Source organism: Chiloscyllium punctatum, chromosome 25, assembly GCF_047496795.1.
Source record: "Chiloscyllium punctatum isolate Juve2018m chromosome 25, sChiPun1.3, whole genome shotgun sequence".
Lineage (NCBI taxonomy): Eukaryota > Metazoa > Chordata > Chondrichthyes > Orectolobiformes > Hemiscylliidae > Chiloscyllium > Chiloscyllium punctatum.
Window position 1 is genome coordinate 60,608,357 of NC_092763.1, and position 24,347 is coordinate 60,632,703.

Sequence of the window (24,347 nt, forward strand, 5' to 3'; positions counted from 1 at the left end):
GAATCCCCTATGATTATGGCCCTACGAGTCTTTTTCCTGCTCTTCTAAACAGTAGTGCCCCTGCAAGGGACACCTGCACCGCCTTCCTACTCTTTCTCTGCCTTTTGGTCACACATTCACTGTCTCCCTCAGCAATTCTAATCTGCAGTGCCGAACTATCCATAACTCTGTTACATGGTCAACCTCAGACTCTTAGATGGAAAATGGATAAAAAGTGCAAAACTAGTCCAATCAGTATTAGGGACTTTACACAGCCTTGGGTAGAACACAATGAGTTTTATTCTACATATCACAAAGCCAACACTGACCAGAGTGCTTAATTCTCTTTAAAAGCAAAAGATTCAGACAATTGCCCTTCCCAATATGGATTGAAACTTCAAAAATTGATTCCCATATTAAAAAAGGAAATAAACTTGCCATTAGACATAGTGTCAGAGGAACTTTGAAGGTCATCACTTCTCCCATTATCACCATACAGTTGTGGCATGGTTGACTGTTCAATAAACTGGGAAGTGGCAGGGAACACTGGGTAAACATCCACTGGCTGTTGTTGTGGCATATAGACAGAGTGCCAATAGTTTTGGTGGCAACACTAGAAACAAGAGAAAAATGCACTCAAAACTGACCAGAAGAGAATGGTTTCCAACTTGCTATGTTAAAAGTTGATAAACATTTTACAAATGTTGCAAGTTATTTTTAAGCCAACATTTAAGAATACAAAAACAGTTGCAGAAACAAATTCAAAAATTTAGGAAAGATCCTGCACACTTTTACAATCACGTTTCAAGAGTGTTTTTGCTAGTCTCCTAAAAAGACAACACATCGTAAATTAATAATCTCCTATTCAAATTATTCTAGTGGTCTCAGCTGTAAAATACAACCAAGTCAGAGCTAACAGACACAGCACAGAAACAGATCCTTCGGTCCAACTCATCCAAGCTGACCAGATATTCTGACTAAATGTAATCCTATTTGCCAGCACTATGGGTTTAGAGGCCAATATCCCTCTAAAACTTTCCTATTTATATACCCATCCAGATGCCTTTTAAAATGTTTTGATTTAACTAGCCTCCAATACATTTTCACACAGTGGGTGGTGTGTGTATGGAATGAGCTGCCAGGTGCTGTTACCCCTTAGGTCCCTTTTTAAAATTTTTCCCCTCACCTTACACCAATGCCCTCTAGCTCTGGACTCCCCCAACCCCAGTGAAAAGACTGCCTATTTACCCTATCCCTGCCCCTCAATTTTGTAAACCTCTATAAAGGTCACCCCTCAGCCTCCAACACTCCAGGGAAAACAGCCCCAGCCTATTCAGCCTCTCCCAATAGCTCACATCCTCCAAACCTGGCAACATCCTTGTAAACCTTTTCTGATCCTTTCAAGTTTCACAACTTCCTTCTGACCAGAACTGCACACAATATTCCAAAAGTGGCCTAACAGCTGCAACACAACTCCTATGCTCAATACTCTGACCAATAAAAGGAAAGCATACCAAACACCGCATTCACTATCCTATTGTTCTGTGATTCTACTTTCAAAGAATTATGAACTTGCACTCCAAGGTCTCTTTTCTTAGCAACACTCCCCAGGACCTTACTATAAAGTGTACAAGTACTGGTGATTTGCTTTCTCAAAATGCAACACCTCACATTTATCTAAATTAAACTCCATCTGCCATTCCTCAGCCAATCTGATCAAGATCCCATTGTACGGAGGTAACCTTCTTTGCTGTCCACTACATCTCCTATTTTGGTGTGTCATCTGCAAGCGTATTAACTATACCTTCTATGTTTACACCCAAATCATTTATATCATAGAGATGTACAGCATGGAAACAGACCCTTCGGTCCAACCCATCCATGCCGACCAGATATCCCAACCCAATCTTGTCCCACCAGCCAGCACCCAGCCCATATCCTGCCAAACCCTTCCTATTCATATACCCACCCAAATGCCTCTTACAATGTTGCAATTGCACCAACCTTCACCACTTCCTCTGGCAGCTCATTCTATACACATACACCCTCAGTGAGAAAGTTGCCCCGTAGGTCTCTTTCCCCTCTCAGCCTAAATCTATGCCCTCTAGTTCTGGACTCCCTGACCCCAGGGAGAATAGACTTGTCTATTTACCCTCTCACACCCCTCAATTTTGTAAACCTCTATAAAGGTCATCTCTCAACCTCCGACACTCCAGGGAATATAGCCATAGCCTATTCAACCTCTCCCAATAGCTCAAATCCTCCAACCCTAGCAACATCCTTGTAAATATTTTCTGAACCCTTTCAATTTTCACAACATCTTTCCCATAGGAAGGAGACCAGAATTGCACGCAATATTCCAACAGTGACCTAACTAATGTCCTGTACAGCTACAACATGACCTCCCAACTCCTGTACTCAATACTCTGACCAATAAAGGAAAGCATACCAAATACCTCCTTCAGTACCCTATCTACCTACAACTCCACTTTCAAGGAGCTATGAACTTGCACTCCAAGGTCTCTTTGCTTAGCAACACTCTCTAGGACCTTACCATTAAGTGTATAAGTCCTGCTAAGATGCTGATTCAACCACATTAATGAGATTCTCTGCAAACCTCTTGAAGATAAAGCTGTGTAAGAGTCATGGGCTATAATTTAAAAATAAGTTATTGAAGCAAAGTGCTTAAAAAGATGCCCCAAAATTCAGCAGAATCTCTTTTGGATGACTTATTTGAAGGACAACAGACATACAGAACTATATTAATTCTATATTCCTATTAAACTCACCTGCAAACCAAGGTTGAAGTAATACTGGACCACCTTCCTATCTAAAAGAGACAAAAAAAAGTTTTATTACCTTAAAACCTGGACACTTCTGAATTTATGGTTTTGTTCAGAGTAAAAAGGGTCTCACCTCGAGGAAGATCATTGCCATTGGGATCACAGGAATACGGTGGCGGTGGAGAACTGACTGTTTCACCCATTTCACTGACAGGAGGGGGAGGGCCTAGTGGAAGTAACACATACATTAAAAACATTCCTCCCAAATGTTCATAGCAAGCATATCTTTCAAATAATAAAATGAAAACTGTAACACCTCGGATGGTAATGGATCTGAAAACAGGTCAAGACATTTACTCGACAGAAAAGGAAAATAACAATGCATAGCATAAGTAAATATTGGAAGCAGGACAGAGGATACAGGAAGAAAGGAGTGGACAAATAGAAAATATAGTAACCATTATTTTCCTTAATGCAACTTGCAGGAAAACAAAACTGAGCAAGTGTCCAGAAGTGTTCAAGGATAAAAATGTAGCTATCCATACTACAGCATTCCTGCAGAGTACTCAGTTGATGATGCTAAATTGATCAGCACTGAGATTAAGTGTGATTGTTTGGGGGGGGGGGGGGGGGGGGGGGGAGGAGAGAAAGTTGGGTGGAGTTGAGGGGTGGGAGAAATAAATTTCAGATGAGCAGAGGTTGTACTGGAACCCAGATTGAACTAAAAAAAACACAGTGGTTATTGACCTTTATACCAGCATTCACTGTATTTGCTTAAAGTCATAGCTTTTCAGCTTGATCAAATGGCCAAAACAGGCATTTTCTTTTTGCTCCTGCAATTTCATGCATCTCTTCATTCGTCTCAGTCTGTCTGCAAAACTTGAGTACATGTTCACATCCACATTTCAAATGCCTCTATTTGCTCAGATGTTTGAGTGCCTGAGTTTGAGGTATTGAAAAAAGTGGATAGAAAGTAACATTTTTTTTAAAAAGTCCATCCTGAACTAATAACAGGTTTTTTTAAGGCACAATCACCAGGAAACATCCCTGGAACAATCCTACTTATCTACTTTTTCAAAAATCTGCATTTTGCACTGATCATGTCTCAATCACATGGAGGCTAGAACACAGTTGATTCACAGATACTTTATGCAAAACTGAATTAGCCCCTTAGCACCATTAAAAGAGGAGAGCGCGAGGTATAAAAAGGTAATGCTGGACAGGAAAGGCTGGTGCTTTTCCTTCCCTTGACCGGTCACTAGGTTATAGACTCTAACAGCATGCACCTAGCTGGTTTACAAAAGCTACAGGAGAAAGTGTTTAATTAAATAGCACAACCTCACTATACTGAGGAAAATGATTTGGTGGTTCTTGCTACACATTAAATTCTAATAGTTTGCCATTTTGTACAGCCTTCAACCACCATCTTGAGTATTAAAAATTTAACAAAAAGACTGAACTCATTTAAATTCAGAACGCATGCAACTGTGGCTTCTGCCATCTTTCTGAAAAATGAAAAGAGTACCATCTACTGGAGTTTAAAAAGAGTGCAGGACGTACTAAAGTACTAGATTTGTTTCCCCATCACAAAAAGAGGCATTGCAAGCAAAGAAAGAGATTGTCCAGTTGCATTTGACAAAATCTTTTCATATGAAAGTTACTTTAGCTTTGGAAAACTGCACATGCAGAGCATATTTACTCCCTGAAACCAATCTAAAGAGATATGCACTGCTGCAGTTTGTAGCGACAAGAAATTGTTTATCATGTTCATCTATCTTGCAGCAATCTCTGTAGCTGATCTGTTACGTCTGTCATCTAAACTACACCAAACACCACTCTGTTTTCCTAGAGAGCGTAAAGTGGAGGATAAGAGACTTCTGTAGTTTTTCACTTCTGATCAAATTGTCTGCTAAGCTCCAATGACAGAATAGGGATAGGTATTTAATAACATTGCATTTGTATAACCGTTATTAAAACCAATCTTTCCAGGACAAATAAAAACATTATTCAGCATACATGCGTCAAAAACGGAGAATAATTCTGTAATATACATATATTCACAAATTACTTTAAAGATGCTATTATACTCCATGAATACCTTACAAAAACATAATTCCATAAATCTTTTATACAATAATCATTTTACATTTCTTTACAAATCAATCGGAATCACTGGCTCCCAATTCCTAAGAGGATACCTCCTTCCTTAACTCAAACATTCAGTACTTGGGTAAAGTCCTTGACCCATCTGGGCCCAAGGACTAGGTTTTCTAACAACGACAAAATCTGTCTATGACCATCCACTGAATTTGCCTTTTCATTAGAAATGTTTGTTCAATTCGGATCTGAGCAAACTGGTTTCAAGCACCATTGTAGCTATCAACATTCTACTCCTATCCAACAGTCCAATGCAGACTTATTTGATCCTTCCCAATTTCCTTTATGAACCCTGGAAGGTAAAATATTATACAACCTTAACTTTTTCACTACCAAACATCTTGACTAAACATTTGAGGGATGGGTTTGCATTTCTGCCACTCTTCCTAATGGTCGCCAGAGTTTTAACCTTCTCATTCAGCTAGAGACTTTTCTCCCACTCTATCCTATGATTAGTTACTTTGACTTCTACATGTGGCTTCAATAATTAAATTCTCATTTCAGTCAAAGAAATAAATTCAGCTGGCATTTTACCAGTAGTTGTAGTACAATGTGAGATAGATAATAAAACAAATTGCCAGCTTATGATTCAAATGACACCTGACATTTCTTCCAGTTAGCAGTGAACATTTAACAAGAACTTGAACAGTGTGTGCATTCTGCTGCTCTGATCGAAGGATGATACCACCTTTCATATTCCACAATCATCAACTTACATTTGAACTGAGCATTTACATGGGTGCAAAGGTACTGATGGCAAGGTTTCATTTTTACTGCAGCTCAAGATACACTACTTTACTTACTTATCTCAACCTGGCCAAAGATGGCTTCTCACTACACTGTCAAACCAAACCCCAAGTACTAATTATGAAGATCATACAACTGATCTGTACATTTCCAGAATCCATAACATAAATTTGCTAACTGCCAACCTGTTCTTAGGGGTAGAAAAATGGCTCAATTTCCAAATCTAATATCTGTATTAGTTACCTGTGAGATACAATTGCACATCCTTGAAAACACAGCATCCTGTATGAGTTGCTCTAACGTAATCAGACTGACAACTCATCAACACGTGGAAAGAAAGTGCATCCTCCCTGCTGGGTTCTGTGTCAGATATAGATGGTAATTCTAGACAGTGCAGTGCATTAACATTACAATGATCACTCCATCATCTACAAACAACTTAGACAAAAGTCAAAGTCCACCTCTGCATTCAAGCTGCTGCTAAAGTGGGTATTGGAGCGTTTGGTTTCAAAACGACCAGTGGCTGATTATCAGCTTTCATGATGACTGTACGAGTCCCTGGGTTATGAATTAGTTACGTTAAGGTCCATCCACAAGTCAAAACACAATGCAGCACAATAGTCATTAAGTACAGGAAACATTCCTATATCAGATCTTTAGAATTATACCCTGTATGAGATTATGTGCATTAGTATGAGCATTCATAAGTTTGACATTCATAAAAATCAGAGAACCCCTATTATGTAAAATCATTTTTAGACTAAAACCCAAAAACAATGCTTTATGCTGAGCATAATTTTACTTATTGTCTTACATTCCTTCAGGACCTTAAGATATAAACAAGTCTCTCCTTATCCAACATACAAGAGATCACCTCATCTACACCATATGGAGTGGCATCACATGTTAGCTTGAGCTTTTGGACAGATCTAATGTGTAATCATTGTGCCACCTTAATTTGTTTTCATAAAATTTGAATGCTTTGTCTCACCCTTCTGTTCAAAGCCACAGAACCTTCCCCCCCCCCCTCCTCCTTGCAATAGATGCAGCGAGGTTGGCTACTTGGCTGTGCATTTTCTGTGATATCTCATTGGATCCAAAGATTAGGTCGAATAGTGCAGGTGGCACATATCTTAATGCTGAACATTATTCTGGAAAAAGACAACTCATCTTTGGCTAGCCAATGATGCAAATACTTAGCAGGATTTTAAAACATTTCAGATTTTGGAGTCTTCACACCAAATTTTGGAACACTTTCAGCTTGTCATCAGGGATGTACTTATTTGAAGCTAAAATAATCATGTCCTCAAGTAACTAGCCCCTCAATGTGTTTATAGTTTGTTTATTATCCTTTGAAATGTTATGAGGACTGATGAAAGACCAAATGCCAGCCTATAAAATTGATGCATATACTTGTTATTACGAGACAAAAATGACTGACAATACCTAATTCAAATTTTTGAAGTGTCATATGATATTTTAATATTGCTTGAAAAGTATTTACTTTTGAATGACTGAGGAAAATTAAATTAAGTTTTATGAACATACTTGGAATGTGCTTACTTCTTCCTTAAAAGTCCTGAAAGCTCAGAACACTGGAATTTTTAAAGCAGAGCTTTCTAAAATCACATGACTGGTGATAACCTCTTGTTTTGCTGTAGAACCTCAAGTACTGTTTAGAATGATGATAGACTTTGAAGAGGCTTTTCTTCTAGCTGGTTCACTTATAGAAGCCCTGATAAAGTCAAGCCAAATTGAAGGAAAGTTTGCCATGTACAAACTGCTCAACTGATCACATTTCTGAAAAAAATACACTTCATTACTTTAGTAAATACCATTTGTTCTTTTAAGCGAAGAATTGAGAAAACATCAAGGTTGTATTTCCTGCAATGTCTGCAAGACTTCAGAGACCACATATGCCAGAACAGAGTAATAGACCAACTTCTGCATGATTGACTTGTCGTCAAGAATGGCATTTTGGTCCCAAGAAATCTCCAAGGATATTCTTTTCTCTTCCTGAAAGAAAGAGGAAAAAATTACATGGGTGGTGAGATGAGGACAGAATTTGAATCAAGGTTGCAGTGAGGGATCACAGCAGATCACAAACTGGGCATCAATGAGTAGATGCTCTTGATAGCACTGTTGATGACACCGACGACATTATTGATCATCAAGAGTAGTCTGATGGGGCAATAATTGAACCAGGTTCAATTCATCTTGCTGTGCAGGCACAGGTCGTACCCGGAAAATTTTACAGTTTGGTGATGCCGGTGTTGTAGTTGCACTGGAACAGCTTGGTTAAGGGTACAAGTAGTTCTGGAGCACAAATCCTCAATGCCTTTGCAGTATCTGGTGCCAGTTTCTTGATATCATGTGGAGTGAATCGAATTGGCTGAAGACTGGTAACAGTGACACTAGGGGTCTCTGGAGGACGTTCAGATGGACCATCCAGTTGTGGCTATGTTCGCCAAACTGGCAAGTTGGTTTGCAGACATTTCATCCCATTTCATGTGACATCCTCAGTGCTGTGGAGCTTCCTGTGAAGCACTGCTGTACTGTGTCAACTGGAATTTATTTGGTTTTGTTCCTGCTGCTTCCAATTGCCAGTCCAGTTATTTGTTGCAGTGGTCAGTATATTGGGTTTAGGTCAACGTGTTTATTGATGGAGTCAGTGGATGAATGCCATGCTTCTAGAAGTTCCCTGGCTATCCTCGATTTGGCTTGTCCTATTATTGTTGTGTTGTCCCAGTCAAATGAGTGGCCCTTGTTGCCAAATTTGTGGTCCAAGACTGGTCGCCAATTTGGACATATGGATCTCCATGAACATATTAATGCATGATTGATTAGTTTCTGGCACAAATGTTATTTTTTGGTGGGGTGGAACAGAAGAACAGAAAGCACTAGAAAAACTTGATGCTCTCATTTGAATACTACCATATGTTTATAGCGCAGCTTAAAGATTTAAACTGACTTAGAATCAAAGATAGGAGCGGGAGCAGGCCATGTGACCCAAGCCTGCTCTGCCACTCAATGGGACCATAGCTAATCAACTGGTCTAGTCTTGTAAGCAGCCCATAGGTTACTACAATATCTGACCTCATTCTTCTAATCAGTGAATAGAACCTTAACCAACTCAGTCTTTCCTCATACATCAGTCCTGCCATTTAGGAATCAATTTGGTAAACCTCCACTGCACTTCCGCCCTTGGATAAGGGGACTAAGACTGCACATATTCCAGGTGTGGTCTCACCAACACCCAGTATAACTGCACCAAGACAGCCTCATCATTATATTTTAACCTTCTTGCAATGAAGACCAAAAGATAGTTTGCCTTCTTTACATCCTTACCTGGTCTGGCATGTGACTCCAGACTCTCAGCAATGTGGTTGACACTTAACTGCCATCTGGGCAACTTGGAATGGGCAATAAATGGCAGCTTAGCCAGAAATACCCACATCCCATGATGAATTTAAAAAATTTAGAAATTTTGTATTTGCCATGCATTTAGCCACTCAGCCTGACCAAATCTCCTCCGTTTGCTCTTCTACCCACCTTTGTCATATGCAAATTGAGATATTACATTCAGTTCTCTCATCTAAACCATTAAGACACTGAAAGCTGGGATCAGAGTACTGAACCCTGTAGTACCCATTTGTCACTACCCACATTTCAGAAAAAGCCCATTTATTCGCTGTTTCATGCCTAACAATTTTTTTCTCAATTAACTACTCCTGATCCCAAGTGCTTTAGCTTTACACATTAATCTAAATGGGACTGTGTCAAAAACCTTCGGCAAATCCAAATAAAACATCCATTGGCTACCTCAAGCAATATTTTCTAGCTACATCCTTGAAGAATTACTAGATTTGTCGAGCATGATTTCCTATTTGTAAACCCATGCTGACTGTCCGATTCTACAACTTTTGTCCCCCTCAAGTTTCTGCTATAAAATCCATGCTAAAGTTGTGCATTATAGAGACTTGGATATCATGGGCAAAAATGGTTGTTGCATGTTCCAGGTTTAGAAACTTCAAAAGAAATAGGTAAAGAGGTGGAGATTGGCACTGCTAAATCAGGTATAATATAACAGCCACAGAAAATGAGGTCATCGAGGAGAGAGTTAGTCTGAGTCAGTATGGGTGGAAGTCAGAAAGGAGCAGTTACTGGATTTGGAGTTTTCTATAGAATCCCAATAGCAAGAGGGGCACAGAAAGATTGAGGCACAGATTTTGAAAAGCTGCAGTGGTAAAAGGGTTGTTGTCATGGGCGACTTCAACTTCCCTAATATTTATTTGCAGTAAGGAGGTTGTAATTGTTCGGATGGCATAGATTTTGTCAGGTGCCCAGGAAGAATTCCTGACTATGTAGGTAGGCCAACTCAAGGGGAGGACATACTGGATTTGGTGCTTGGTAACAAACTAGGTCAGGTGTTAAATCTCAGTGGGAGCGCATTTTGGTGACAGTGATCGCAACTCCCTGACCTTTACAATAGTCATGGAGAGGGAGAGGAGCAGACAGTATGGGAAGTATTTAATTGGGGAGGGGGAAATTACAATGCTTATAGGCAGGAACTGGACCATAAATTGGGAGCAGATATTCTCAGAAATGCATGACAGAGACATGGAGGTTGTTTAGGGAGCACTGTTGAGAGGGCAGGATAGGTTTGTCCCACTGAAGCAAAGGAGGGATGGTAGGGTGAAGGAACTTTGGATGACAAGAGAGGGGAACATCTAGTCAAAATAAAACTTAAGGTTGAGAAAGCAAGGATCAGAGTGATTTAGAGGGTTACAAGGTAGCCAGGAAGGATCTGAATAATGGACTTAGGAGAGCTAGAAGGGGGCATGAAAAAGCGTTGGCAGGTAGAATAAAAAACCCCAACACATTCTATGCTTGCAAGGAACAAGAGGATGGCCAGATTAGAAATAGTGGAGGGAACTTGTACCAGGAGTTGAAGATGGTAGGGGAGGTCCTTAAATGAATACTTTGCTTCAATATTCACTACTGAGAGGGACTGTCATTTGTGAGGAGTGTGAAGCAGGCTGATGCCAATGAGGATGTGTTGGAAATTTTGAAAAATGTGAGTATAGATAAGTCCCCTGGGCCAGATGGCACACACCCAAAGTTATTATGGGAAACAAGGGAGAGATTGTGTCCTCACTGTCCACTGAATTACCACCAGATGATTGGAGGGTGGCAAATGTTATTATCTTGTTCAAGAAAAGGATTAGGAATAACCCTGGAAATTACAGACCAGTCTTATATCAGTGGTGGCCAAATTATTTGAGAGGTTTCTGAGAGACAGGATTTGAGACTATTTGGAAAAGCATAACTTGAGGGAGAGTCAGCTTGGTAGATCACGCCTCAAGCCTTATTGAATTCTTTTGAGGATGTTACAAAACACAATGATAGAGCTGTGGATGTGGTAGATGTGGATTTTTAGCAAAGTGTTTGATAATGTTCCCATGGTAGGGTCATTCAGAAAGTGAGGCGGCATTGGATACAGGGAAAATCTACTGCCTGGATGGAGAATTGGCTTGCCCATAGAAATCAGAGTGGTAGTAAATGGAAAGGATTCAGCCTAGAGCTCAATGACCAGTGGCGTTCTGCAGGGATCCGTTCTGGTACCTCTGCTCTTTGTGATTTTTATAAATTACTTGGATGAGGAAGTGGAAGGGTGGGTTAGTAAGTTTGCTGATGACACCAAGGTTGATGAAATTGTGAGAAGTGGCAGATGGAATTCAACCTGGAGAAGTGTGAAGTGATTCATTTTGGAAGGTCAAATTTAAAACGCAGATTACAAGTTAAAGACAGGATTCTTGAGAGTATGGAGGAACAGAGGGACCTTCAAGGATTTATGGACGTAGACCACAAAGCTGCCACCCAAATTGATAGGGTCATTAAAGTGGTATATGGTGGGTTGGCTTTCATTAGCAAGGGAATGGAGTTTAAGAACTACGAGGCAATACTGCAGCTCTATAAAGCCCTGGTTAGACCACACTTGGAATAGAGTGTCCAGTTCTGGTTGAGTCATTATAGGAAGTATGTGGAAGCTTTAGAGTGGGTGCAGAGAAGATTACCAGGATGCTGCCTAGACTGGCGGATGTGCCTTAAGAAAGGTTGAGGGAGCTAGGGCTTTTCTCATTGGAGCAAAGGAGGAGGTGGTGTACAAGTTGATGAGAAGCATAGATAGGGTGGATAGCCAGAAATGGCTAACACAAAGGGGGCATAATTTTAAAAAGGTGACTGTAGGAAGGTTTTGGGACGATGTCAGAGGTAGGTTCTTTGAACAGAGTAGTGGGTACATGGAATGCACTGCCAGCAGTGGTGGTAGAATCAGATAGATTAGTGACGTATCAACTACTTTTGGATAGGCATATGGATGATAGTAAAATGTAGGGTGTGTAAATTAGTTTGATGTTAGAGTAGGATAAAAGGCCAGCACAACATTGAGGGCTGAAGGGCCTGTACTGTGCTGTGTTCTATATTTCCTACTACCAACAGCAGACTATCTGGTCTAATTCAGTTCTCTCTCCACCACCTTTTGTAAACAGTGGGGTTATATTCACTACCTTGCAACCTATACAAGCTGTTCCATAGTCTAAAGAATTTCTAGGACCATTTCCTTAAGTACTTTGCAGTGTAGATCATCAGTCCCTGGGAATTTGTCAGCTTTTAAGCCCATGAATTTCTCCAACATCATTTCTCTAATACACAATTTGGAGATGCTGATGTTGGACTGGGGTGTACAAAGTTAAAAATCACACAACACCAGGTTATAATCCAACAGGTTTAATTGGAAGCACACTAGCTTTCGGAGCGTCGTTCCTTCATCAGGTGGTAGTGGAGGGCTCAATCCTAACAATTTATAGCAAAACTTTAGTGTGATGTAACTGAAATTGTCTGTTAGATGAAAGGCTTAACAGACAATCAATTTTTCAATGTATAATTTCAGTTACATCACACTAAATTTTTGCTATAAATTCTGTGTGTTAGGATTGAGCCCTCCACTACCACCTGACGAAGGAGTATCGCTCCAAAAGCTAGTGTGCTTCCAATTAAACCTGTTGGACTATAATTTGGTGTGTGATTTTTAACTTCTCTAATATAGATTTGCTTCACTTCCTCTGATCTCCACAAACATCATGTGTCTTTTTTGTTCAAAGTTTGTGAGAAGATTTGTAGCTCGGGTGCTTGTTGTTGCGGTTCTTTTCGCTGAGCTAGGAATTTGTGTTGCAGACGTTTCGTCCCCTGTCTAGGGGACATCCTCAGTGCTTGGGAGCCTCCCGTGAAGTGCTTTTGTGATCTTTCCTCCGGCATTTGTACCACTACAAATGCCGAAGGAAAGATCACAGAAGCGCTTCACAGGAGGCTCCCAAGCACTGAGGATGTCCCCTAGACAGGGGACGAAACGTCTGCAACACAAATTCCTAGCTCGGCAAACAGTGTCTTTTTTGTGAAAAAAGACAAGTAGGAATTTTAGTCAGCTATTTTTTGTTCCGCTTATAAAATTTCACCATTTCTGACTGAGACCGACATTAGTTTTCACCAAAATGTTTCTCTTTACATGCGAACAGTCTAAAACATTTTCAAATACTCCTTGCAAGATCTTTCCACATCTTTATCAATCCCTTGGTCCTCCTTTTTAAGAAAAAAGGACCGCAAATAGTGGAAAATCAAACAAATGCAAAAACTGGAAAAACTCAACAGGTCTGGCAACATCTGCAGACAGAAAGCCAAGTCAATATTTCAGGTCCAGCAACTCTTCTTCGAAACTGATGGTAGTTAAGAAAAGGTGGTTATATATGAAGAGTGGGGGATGGAGGCACATGGGAGAGGTAGTGGTTGCAAGGTGAAAAAAAAGGAGCACACAATAAGTAGAAATGAAGTCAAGAGAGAACAGCAGTTAGGCAGACAAAAAAAAAAGAGCTGGATAATGGAGAGTCAAGGAGAAATATAAGCTGTTAACAGAGACCATTAAGAGGTGAAAATGGGTGAGTAGTAGTGATGGAAGCAGCCCATGTCATGATAGAGCCAGGAATGTCAGGTGGGTAAAGGACATGAAAGGTGGTACATGGGCCCTAAAATTATTGAATCAGATATATATAGTGTCCTAAAGGCCGTAATGACCCCAGGTGGAAATTGAGATTGCATGCTTCCATATTATGCTGAGTTTTGCTGGAGCATTGAAGCAAGCCCAAGCCACACGCTCTGGCCAGGGAAGAACAAAGTCTCATCTAGATATCAAGCTTGACAATTATATGGCCTGACCACCTTTCGTGTCCTTCACCCACCCTCCACATCTCTGGCCCTGCCATGACAAGGGCTGCTTACATCACAACCAACCCATTCACCCACAAAAATAGAAACTGGTGAAATTCAGCAGGTCTTGCAGCATCCATGGGGTCAGAGTCAATTAATTCCAGTGACTCTTCAGAATCACATACTCCTTCTCATTCTCACCCCTCCCCCACTTCAGAAGTGATGGCAGATAGGGAAAGGTGGTATCCCAAGTACTGAAGAGTCACCGGACCCAAAACTTGACTCTGCTTTCTCTCCACTGCTGCTGCCAGACCAAAGTTTCTCAATTTCTTTTTTTGTCCTTGGTCCTCTTTAGACTTCCAAGTTGCTCCTAATCCTCTGGTCTACTGTTTTGTTCTTGCCTGTTTGATGATTTGTTTTGCACCTAATACTTTAACTTCCCTCATAAGCCTTGGTTTCGCCACTGTTCTTTGCACACGCATGCCAAACAGGAACAAAATTTTTTGGCAGTTCACCAATTTTGCTTCTTGAATGCTTGCCATTGCCTGTCCACTGCAATGCTTTTCAGTAACATTCACAAGTCCATCAGCCAACTCACATCATACCATTGTGGTTTCCCTTAAGATTTAACTTTGAATTCCTTAATGTCCAACTAAAGATTGTTGGAATGATTTGTTGGGTAGACAGAAACTATACCCCCAACTGAGTAACTTAACACAAGGAAACAAAGTAGCTGATTCAAGGGAGCACAAGCATAACAGTTCTTCCTACATAAAGAATAACAAATCTGAAAACTCTTCTTTAGGGGAGATTTTAAAAACACTTGGAACTTTCAACACATTTATAAATTTTGTAGGCAATGATATCAAGGCACATGGAGTAAAGACAAATAAACAGATGAAGTGCAGACCAGTTGCCATACTTTTAGACTATTGCTGGGTTGCTGTCAGTGAGAGGAGAGGTGGTGGTTTAACTGGCAAGTCACCACACCTCAGTAAACTCCATCAGGCACCAAGGTGAGTCCTTCACGATTAACTCCAGCTACTTTGGGAATCGCAGCCATGCTGTTGACATCATTCTGTATTGCAAGTCAGTCATCCAGCCAACTGATCTAACCAACACCATATCATGATCTAAATGAATGATGTTAAAAATCCCACAACAACAGGTTATAGTCCAACAGGTTTATTTGGAAGCACTAGCTTTCGGAGCACTACTCCTTCATCACGTGGTTGTGGAATACAAGTTCATGGAATATAACTTGTAGCAAAAGTTCAAAGTATGATGTAACTAAAATCATATTGAAAAAGATCTGGGAATGTTTAAACAAGAATGGTTTAAATGCTGGGGACTGCTTATACTAGGAATTTTTCCTTGTCTGCCCCCTTATTCCCACACCATTAAAAACACATTCTGCAATAAAAGATCCCAGTTTTTGCATCATGAATGGAATACAAAGAACAAAGGCTTTCATGTTCAACAGCCAAGTGATATTTGTTGTTGTTAATCAATTTCCATTGAAATTCTTGTTACACCACAAAATCTATGATTAGTAATGACTTGTGAAATAAACAAAATTGTATGTTGACACCCTCTCGAACACTAAAATAGCCAGGAAACTCAGACTAAAAATTTAAAGCATTAAAACTTCAGATGCATCAATTTTGGATTAAATACCTGGGCGTCCAACAGGATGAGCAGGTACAAGAACAGGTGATACAACTGTCTGCGATGGCACCGTTGTATAAGTGACCGACGTTTGGCTTGCTTCTGTCGAGTTAGAGGAAAAACCTGCAACAGGGGCTGAACAGCTGGATGTGGATGCCACTGATGAATTTACCATCTAGAAGTAATGAGGAACAAGTTTACATAGTAAATCTTAAAAACAAACATCCTGCTTAATTCTGAATATGAAGGGTTTACAGCTGAGTGTTTTTAAGAACTGCACATAGCGAATCCCCATTTCTATGCTAGAAAACTGTCAGGCTGTCATCCCCAATGGCATCAAATTCCTCAACATTCTGGAGGTCACAGAACCTTAACAGATTCAGTCACAAATGCTATGGCCATGGGATAGGTCAAAGGCTAAAGTTACTGCACCTCCCGATTCCCTAAATGTTTCCATCTACAAGGTATAAGACTGAAGTGTGATGAAAATGTTTCCATTTGCCTGGTTGAGTGCAGGTTCAACACCATCCTCAACCAGCTTAACGGGCACCCCTTGCACTACCTTAAAGCATTCAGTCCCTCCAGTACCAATACACTATGGTAGCAGTGTGCACCATTACTGCAGCAACTCACCAACATGCCTGTGGCAGATTCTGCCAAACGCACAACTTTTATTACATAGAAAGGTAGAACATCATGGGAAAGTCAATTATCCTGTCACTCCCTCCTTAAAACAATAGTACAAGTAACGTACCTACATACTGAGGGCAGCATTTCAAGAACCCAGCTCACCATCACCTTCTCCAAGTCAATTAGATTCAGATAGTAAGTAATGACTTTACCATCCACAGATAATGAGCAAATAATTAAAAACAATGCACTTAATACCAATGGAATAGAATATTTCACTTTCATTTAGGGAACAGTGCCATCTTTGCACATCAGATCAGGTTAACCACCAAAATAAGGGCTCCCGTCATTCACACCCACCTCCCCACCCCCGCCAAACACACACAATCTTTGATCAACTCAAATTACAGTTCAAGAAAATTCAAAAACCCCCAAAAACAGAACTGAAACATAGGCGGCCATTAGGTTAATCAGATTATAAAATGTTAACTACAGCTGATCTTGTCAATATAATTACACCAATTAATTGGATCAGGCCTCATATGCACCATTATATTGGTTATGATATGCTATTGGGAGCAACATTTTAAAAAATTCCTGCAACGATTCAACTGAAGGATCGTGCTGTCAGAGATCTCAGCATCCTGGGAGACTTCACATTTTTGAGAATATAAAAGTTCATTTGCTCAGGTGTGAGCAAAATAGACATTTTTTTGAATTTGCTAGTTTAAAAACTGAATGGATGAATCAGGAAAGTTGATAGCAAAATAATCTTGTGTGACCAGGAGCAAAAATATTGGAATTTTTCCAGCTATGGCAGGAAATGTGTCAATGGTCAAAATACATCCAATAATGACCTGTATAGCAAATATATTTCCAAAAAAAGATTAAATGCCAAGAGATTTGTGCATCCAATAACAGTATGAAATGCAACTTAAATTGTATTTAGTAACAAAATCAATGCATTCATCCCTATTTAATGCCAGATTGAAAGGGACTAGAACCAATTACTTTCTTCTGGGACATACCTGTTGTGAATAACTGAAGTGTGCAGCAACCTGGCCCTCCTGGGGTGACTCCACAGCAGGACATCCTTCCTGAATAGACTACAAGATAAACAGTGATCAGTTTTTTTGTCCATTACTCCATGGATTGGAATAGCTGCCCCAGATTAAGGATCTGATTACAGCAGATCAATCTAATTCTAAATTGTGCTCATTTTAAAAATCCAACTGAATTGAATGAAACATTTAGAAAAATCTGAAGAAAATGGATCTCCATTTGGACAGGCAAGGTTTGATCAGGGTAGTCAGCATGGCTTTGTCAGAGAGGCCACGCCTAATAAATTTGGATGAATTTTGAAGTAGAATGGTGGAATTACTGCGTAGAAGGGTAGTTGAGACAAAGGTAACATCAGGATATTTGAATGAGCACTGGAAATGTCATAATATTTAAGGTTGTGGGCCTATTGCTGGCAAGGGATAGCACGGTGGCTCAGTGGTTAGCACTGCAGCCCGTCAGCACCAGGGACCCGAGCTCGATTCCAGCCTTAGGTGACTGTGTGGAGTTTGCACATTCTCCCAGTCTGTGTGGGCTTTCTTTGGGTGCTCCGGTTTCCTCCCACAGTCCAAAGACATGCATGTTAGGTGGATTGGCCATACTAAAATTGCCTGTAGTGTTAGGTGAAGGGGTAAATGTAAGGGAATAGGTCTGGCTGGCTTTTGCTTCGGTGGGTCGGTGTGGACTCGTTGGGCCGAAGGGCCTGTTTCCACACTGTAGATAATCTAATTTAAAGTGGGGCTAGTGTAGATTTGTATTTTTGACAGTAAGACTATGGGCTAAAGGGCATCTTCTGTACAGTATGAAGATCTAATTCCACAAATTTGGGTGACACAAGTGTACACATTAAAAGAAGTAAATTACAACCAAGTTTGTACTGTAGTGAACTAGAAATGCAGCAGCTTGAGTATTTTGAAACCAAAGCTGAAAATATGTTGCTGGAAAAGCACAGGTCAGGCAGCATCCAAGGTACAGGAGAATCAACATTTTGGGCATAAGCCCTTCTTCAGGAAGGGCTTATTTTGAAGCCAAGTTCAAAAAGAGTACAACACCAATGAATTACTGCATCTTTTGGAAAAAGTTATTTTTGAGACGCAATCTGGTGTGGATAAAAGTGATGCGATTCAAACATTAATAGGACTTGAAATTAAGATAAAAGACTATTTTCAACTGTATGGGAATAGGGAAAACAATGTTTTGGATATTAAACATAAGGCAAATTGAAAATGATTTACTTCTTCCCTATTCTTAAAGATGTTTAACACTGGCTATATAGATTGGAAGAGTTGACACTGTTTTCTTTGGAAAAAGAAAGGGCTGATAGATTTGGTAGAGGTATTCAAAATTCATGGGGCAGCTGAATAAGTAGACAACACTTCACACTGGTGGAAATAAAAAGGGCACAGATCTCAGGTTACTGGAAGAAACATTGTTGAGGTGACAAAAAAAAAGTTCCACATATGCCTGAGTGCAGAGGTAGGTTCAATGAAGCAATACAATTTTATTTGAATACCATCTGGAAAGGTGAAATGCCAAAGGGAGAGGGCAAGGAAGTCATACTAATGGCGAGTGAATTGCTCCTATGGAGTGTCAATGCGGATAGAATAGGACAAATGTAACAACTCAATTTATTCTGTGCCTCTAACAACTAATTTTCAACTACTCTGTTGTGACCTATCTAGCTTCACTTCTCCCTGGCTTACAATCAATCTTTTTACCTATCTTTTTTCCACTCTCTAGGTTGTTCCAATATATCAATATATCGGCTCATTCATTCCACCCTCTTTCCCTCCTCCCCCCCAATATACAGAGCAACCTCAATTATCTGAAGGACACGGGCAGGCAGTGTTTCATTCGGTTAAATAGAATGCCGAATAAGAGTTTGGCAGAGCAGTAGGACCTTGCAATCTTGCTGCATAACCTGATATTTGAATAATAGGAGGTTCCTCTGTAAATGCCACCTTTTCCTAGCTGCTATCTCTGAAGGGTCACTGGACTTAAAACATTCTGTTCTCTCTCTACAAGTGCTGCCAGGGCAGCTTAATTTCTCAAGCAATTTCATTATTTATTTGTTTAAAACTGGAATGTTGATGCTTAAAAAGAGAGTGACTTCATTGCACTTGTTCAAAAGAACACAAGGTTAGTGTGCAGGTAGGAACAATTAGGAAAGCAAACACTGCCCTTTAATGCAAAGGGATTAAAGCACAAATAGGGACAATTTATACAGGACTTGAGCCCACAATGGCAATACTACGCAGGACACCTCCAGCTTTAAAGAATTATACTTACATTGGAGGCATTACATCAGAGGTTCAGTGGATTGCTTCTCAAGTTGAGAGAGTTGCCCTACGACGAGAGGCTGAGTAAATTGTGCCTAAACTCTGCAGAAGAGAGAGGTGATCTCACTGAAATATACAAGTTTCTGAAGGGACCTCATTGGGAGCACAGAGTTTGAGGAGTCTAGAACAGCCCAAGGATAAAGTAGTTGCCTACTTTGGAATTTCTACATATCTCAATCCTAAGGGTTGAGAATGCTAGGAATTATTCATTTCAATGGTCATGAAGGCTCTATAGTATTTTTGCTCCTAGGAATCTAGATAAGTGGGTGAGTGAGTGAGTTGTCAAAAAAACCCTCCCCCATGGTTAATTTTTCTTAAAAGCAACCTTCACAACATGCATTTCTGTAATAATGTACAATCATTAAAAGATCTTTGCTATTCTCCTTTATATAGAATCTATTATTTAAATAGGATGCGACATCTTTATTTTTGCTCCTAAAACCCACCTCTCAATCACAACTTGTAAATGGCTTCCAATAGGAGTCCCCATTTTGCAAGTCTTAACATGGTGGTAAGTTTTCATCTGACTGGTGGTTCCCAAGGGCATAATATACTACTTGTGGAAAAATATTTCTAGGCCAGTCGAAAAGGAAATTGCATTACACAAACAGCAATCAGTATGTTAATGAGGACATTTATATACAAGGAGATAAAAGTAAATTTGAATGTGAAATAATAAAAACCATAACTTAAAATTCAAAATGTATCATCCCCAAAACGGAAACTCAAGCATAAAGCAAATAATCCTTGTTTTATTTTGTAATTAACTTGGAAATTTAATTGATGTTCAAGTTTAGTTTAATGCTCAAAAACTCAGGTAAAATTTACAAAAGTCATTAAATTGAAGTACACTTACAAGATTAGCTGTCGATTCTGTTGTACTATACACCATTGGATCTGAATATCCGGAATCTGTAAATGAGTTGAAGTTGGATACACATGGGAAGCAAAGAATTAAATATATTTAGAATAAGCAAGGAACATTTGACAACTTTGCCTTCAACATAATGAATACTTTAAATTCCTGTACAAATAAATACAGGTTAGAATGAATAAACATTGTTTGGAATACCTTCTTACAATATATAGACATTAAGCATATCTAGAAAATTATTGAACATCCTGCACTTGCTAAATTAAAGCAATTACAACTAGGAGATAAAAGGAATTTTGCATCCAGGAACCAAAAAGGAAAACATACAATTTGCTCGTAATGCAGAATCCAAGCTGGCAAAAATTTCAGCTTTCCAGTGAAAGTAGGAATTCAGATTCCTTCTAAATTTCTTATCCTGATGCAAATACATAAGTTATTGCAGCTATTAGGCAGATGCTAATTTCAACTGCAGCAAGCTTTTTAAACAATTTCAAAATATCTCTATCTCAGATCAAGCAATTAGTTTGATTAAACTAATTTAGAACTCCAGGAACAGACATCATTTAAAGGTGATTTTGCTTCATTTTAAACATTCCTAGCAGGAGTTCAACAAAAGCCATCAGTAAACAGCACAGGAAAATGTCAAGCTTTAAAATGAACTTTTGAAAAGAGATCACAAATTTGTACATTGTTAAAACAGATGTAAGCGAACAAATTGACTTGTGATTATTGCTCAATACATTTTTAAATACCATTTGGCTTTCAATTTTAGACCTTCAAAATATACAACCATTTCTGGAAGAATGGGCAAGTGGAGGGGTGGGATCACTAAATGAACTAGAGCATTCAGCCACATGAAAAACAAAGACTTCACATTCTGCAATGCATAGTTTATTGACTTGTTAAAACAATTCCACAGTATACAAAGATTCAAATATTGTGAAAGTGCCAACATCTGAACTGAACTGTTCACATGACAGTTGTTCTAGTCATCTCAGTCACCCAGATGACACAGCTACAGTGGGGTTGTATATCTACATATGCAAAGAGTCAACCTTACATCAATAACACCTCTCTCTCTCTCTCTCCCCCCATTCTCTGCTAAGAAAGTTTTGGTCTCGATCTTAGAATTAGCAGCTTGGTATCTCTCAAAAATCACAAATTATCCTGACCTGCACATACCTTGCCAGTAAATATCCTGGAATTCCTAAATTAAATTTAGAGGAGCACAATGAACATCATGAATCTGAATAAAGGATGAACAAATGTGGCCTGCTCAACAATGTCTATATCTAGGAGAATAAAACTCGACAATTTAATTTTTTGTAGAAGCTTATATCATGAAGTCACAAGATTTGCTATTAAAAGAATGGAAATTTCACTACTTAACTTCACTACAAACTGTCAAAGTATGTATCATACCAACCTGATGCTGTATAAATAAAGTCTTCATGATAGTCTCCTGAGAAAAGAAATAGGTGTCAAATATTCAGCAGCTAAATTTAAGTAAAGCTTAAGAAAGTGCACACTAAAGAGAAGCAATGTTAAGATGAAAACCTATTACTCAGTTACTAACTTAATCTGGTATATGAAATGAAATTCTTGAAGTAACCCATAAAAGTAATTCTTTTTTGAGATACCCAATTCAGAATTGAAACTTGGGAATCTAGTTTATGCAGGGGACCATCTGCCAATTGCATGCCATAGTAAAGTCCACAAAGGCACCACGTCCTCTTTATCCCAACTAGCAACATTGAAACCAGATTTAGAATGCCATGCATGAGAGTTTGTAAATAAAAATGGAGAATTTGCATCAATCTAATTGCACCTATCATACATTTCTACTCACCACCATCACTTGGCTCATCAGTATCTTCTGAGGAATTGACTTGCTTAGCAACAGAGACTGGGCTTCCCCTTCTAGTTACCCAGTATCCAGCTGGAGCTTGTAAAGTTGGAGGAGAAGCAGATTGATTCTGAAAACGGGAAATACAAGGGCAATTAGTTTGGTGATCTCCAGCCTTGGAGGAATCATTTCTGAATGAAATTTATGAAAATGTTTGATGTTCAATGAAGTCGTCAAAACCAAGCAAGCTAAATGCCATAACATAGCTAGAAATTAGTCCCATCTTGTACAATATTAAAAACTAAACAGTGGTAATTGCAGGGAAAAGTTCCAGTACAGCAACCCAAGTTCTGCAAAGTTATGGAAATCTTGTGCTCTCCTGAAAGCTGTCTCCCTTTCTGCACATGCCTCTGAATTGCACTGAAGTACTATCATACAGATGAAGCACCGCCAATTTATATTTTATGCAAACAGGAAGTTCCTGGGTTACAAATAGGTTCCATTTGAATAAGTCAATTTGTATGCAAGTTGGAACACAGCACAGTACAGTACAATACTAAACTGTTGTTCGCAAATGTTCACAAGTCAGATCCTTAGAATTAAGAGTGATATGGGATCTTGCTCATAAGAATGAATGGCTGTAAGTCACATGGTCAAATTGGGGACTGCCTATTCTGTGCCACAAACTATAAAAAATGTTGAACGTTAAATAGTCTAGAACAACTGCAATATTGAAATCTGCTTAAAAGTGGAAAACTTCCCAAGTAAGCCTTGTTGATAATAACCAAAACAAATCCATTCCAGCCAACCACATCTATTTGCTCTCACACAATGGAAGGTGCTGTTAAGAGCACTATGAGAGCAACTGTTTGCAAATGGTCACAGCTTGAACTGAGCTAGAACAACTTAGATATTGTTCCAGCCTTGACTCAAACAAAGACAAAAACTGAATTCCAGAGGACAATGTTTCAGCCCTTAATTTCTAGGCAGCATTTGACTGAGGGAGACATCAAGAAGCACTATTAAATTTCAAAGTCATTTGGAACTAGAGGAATGATTCTCCACTAACAGTTGTACTGGACAGAAAGGAAGGGTTACAGCCAGAGTTAAAAATCACACCACCAGGTTATAGTCCAACAGGTTTAATTGGAAGCACTAGCTTTTGGAGTGCTGCTCCTTCATCAGGTGGTTGTGGAGGAGAAAAGTATCTTAGTGCTAAGTATCTTAGCTTATAAAAGCTAGTGCTTCCAATTAAACCTGTTGGACTATAACCTGGCGTTGCGATTTTTAACCTTTGTACACCCTAGTCCAACACCAGCATCTCCAAAATCAACCCCTGAGAAAAGTGCCAAGTTTAAACAATCTCTTCAGATGCTTCATTAATGACCTTCATACTATACGCTGAGGAGCAGGGATCTTTGTGCAAATCAGCAATGCCAGTACCTGAATGTGATAAACATGGATAACATTGGGTTTCAACTGATGCGAAGACTAGAGTGTCAGTCCATAACCATCTCCAAGTGTAACCACTTTTCCATTTAAATTACTGGGCAACATAACTGCAGCTCATCATCATCCACTTAAAACAGTTTGCTTCACTGGTACCCTAGCCAATAGTGGTGCCTAGAATGTATACTATTTACAAGATCCAGTCGAATGGAGCCGAAGTTTATTACCAATTCTAGTGTTGACAGTGCACTTGAATCAAATGGGTTTAATAAATGCACCGTCAACCAAATGGACATTTAAGAAAGTTATACCCAATTTAGACGTGATTAAGTTCACAAACTTAGGGGTGTAAAAGCTTGTCTGCAGAGCAATTTGGAAAGACACTTACAGCTAGATTCAAGAATGTATATTTCAGAAAAACATACAAAGTAGAGATAGCAAAGTGCACCTTGTTTTATTCAATTTTAAATCACAGCAAGGTCAGCACTTCATCTCTTTCTAACCTTCAAATGGTAATCCACACTTGAACTGTCACACTTCATGCTGAGGGAATTCCA

The 24,347-nt window shown here is 39.4% G+C and overlaps 1 protein-coding gene across 1 annotated transcript in view; it reads right to left on the reverse strand.

Annotated features, from left to right (window-relative positions):
- alg13 (ALG13 UDP-N-acetylglucosaminyltransferase subunit) overlaps positions 1-24,347 on the reverse strand; it is an 80,014-nt gene that overhangs the window by 10,746 nt on the left and 44,921 nt on the right. The window contains exons 20-27 of the mRNA XM_072594665.1: positions 22,345-22,471; positions 21,922-21,957; positions 20,478-20,533; positions 17,252-17,329; positions 15,603-15,768; positions 2,896-2,988; positions 2,769-2,809; positions 418-592 (exon numbers count right to left, since the gene is read on the reverse strand). Coding sequence (XP_072450766.1) covers positions 418-592; positions 2,769-2,809; positions 2,896-2,988; positions 15,603-15,768; positions 17,252-17,329; positions 20,478-20,533; positions 21,922-21,957; positions 22,345-22,471 — 772 coding nt within the window. The remainder of the gene's footprint in view (positions 1-417; positions 593-2,768; positions 2,810-2,895; positions 2,989-15,602; positions 15,769-17,251; positions 17,330-20,477; positions 20,534-21,921; positions 21,958-22,344; positions 22,472-24,347) is intronic.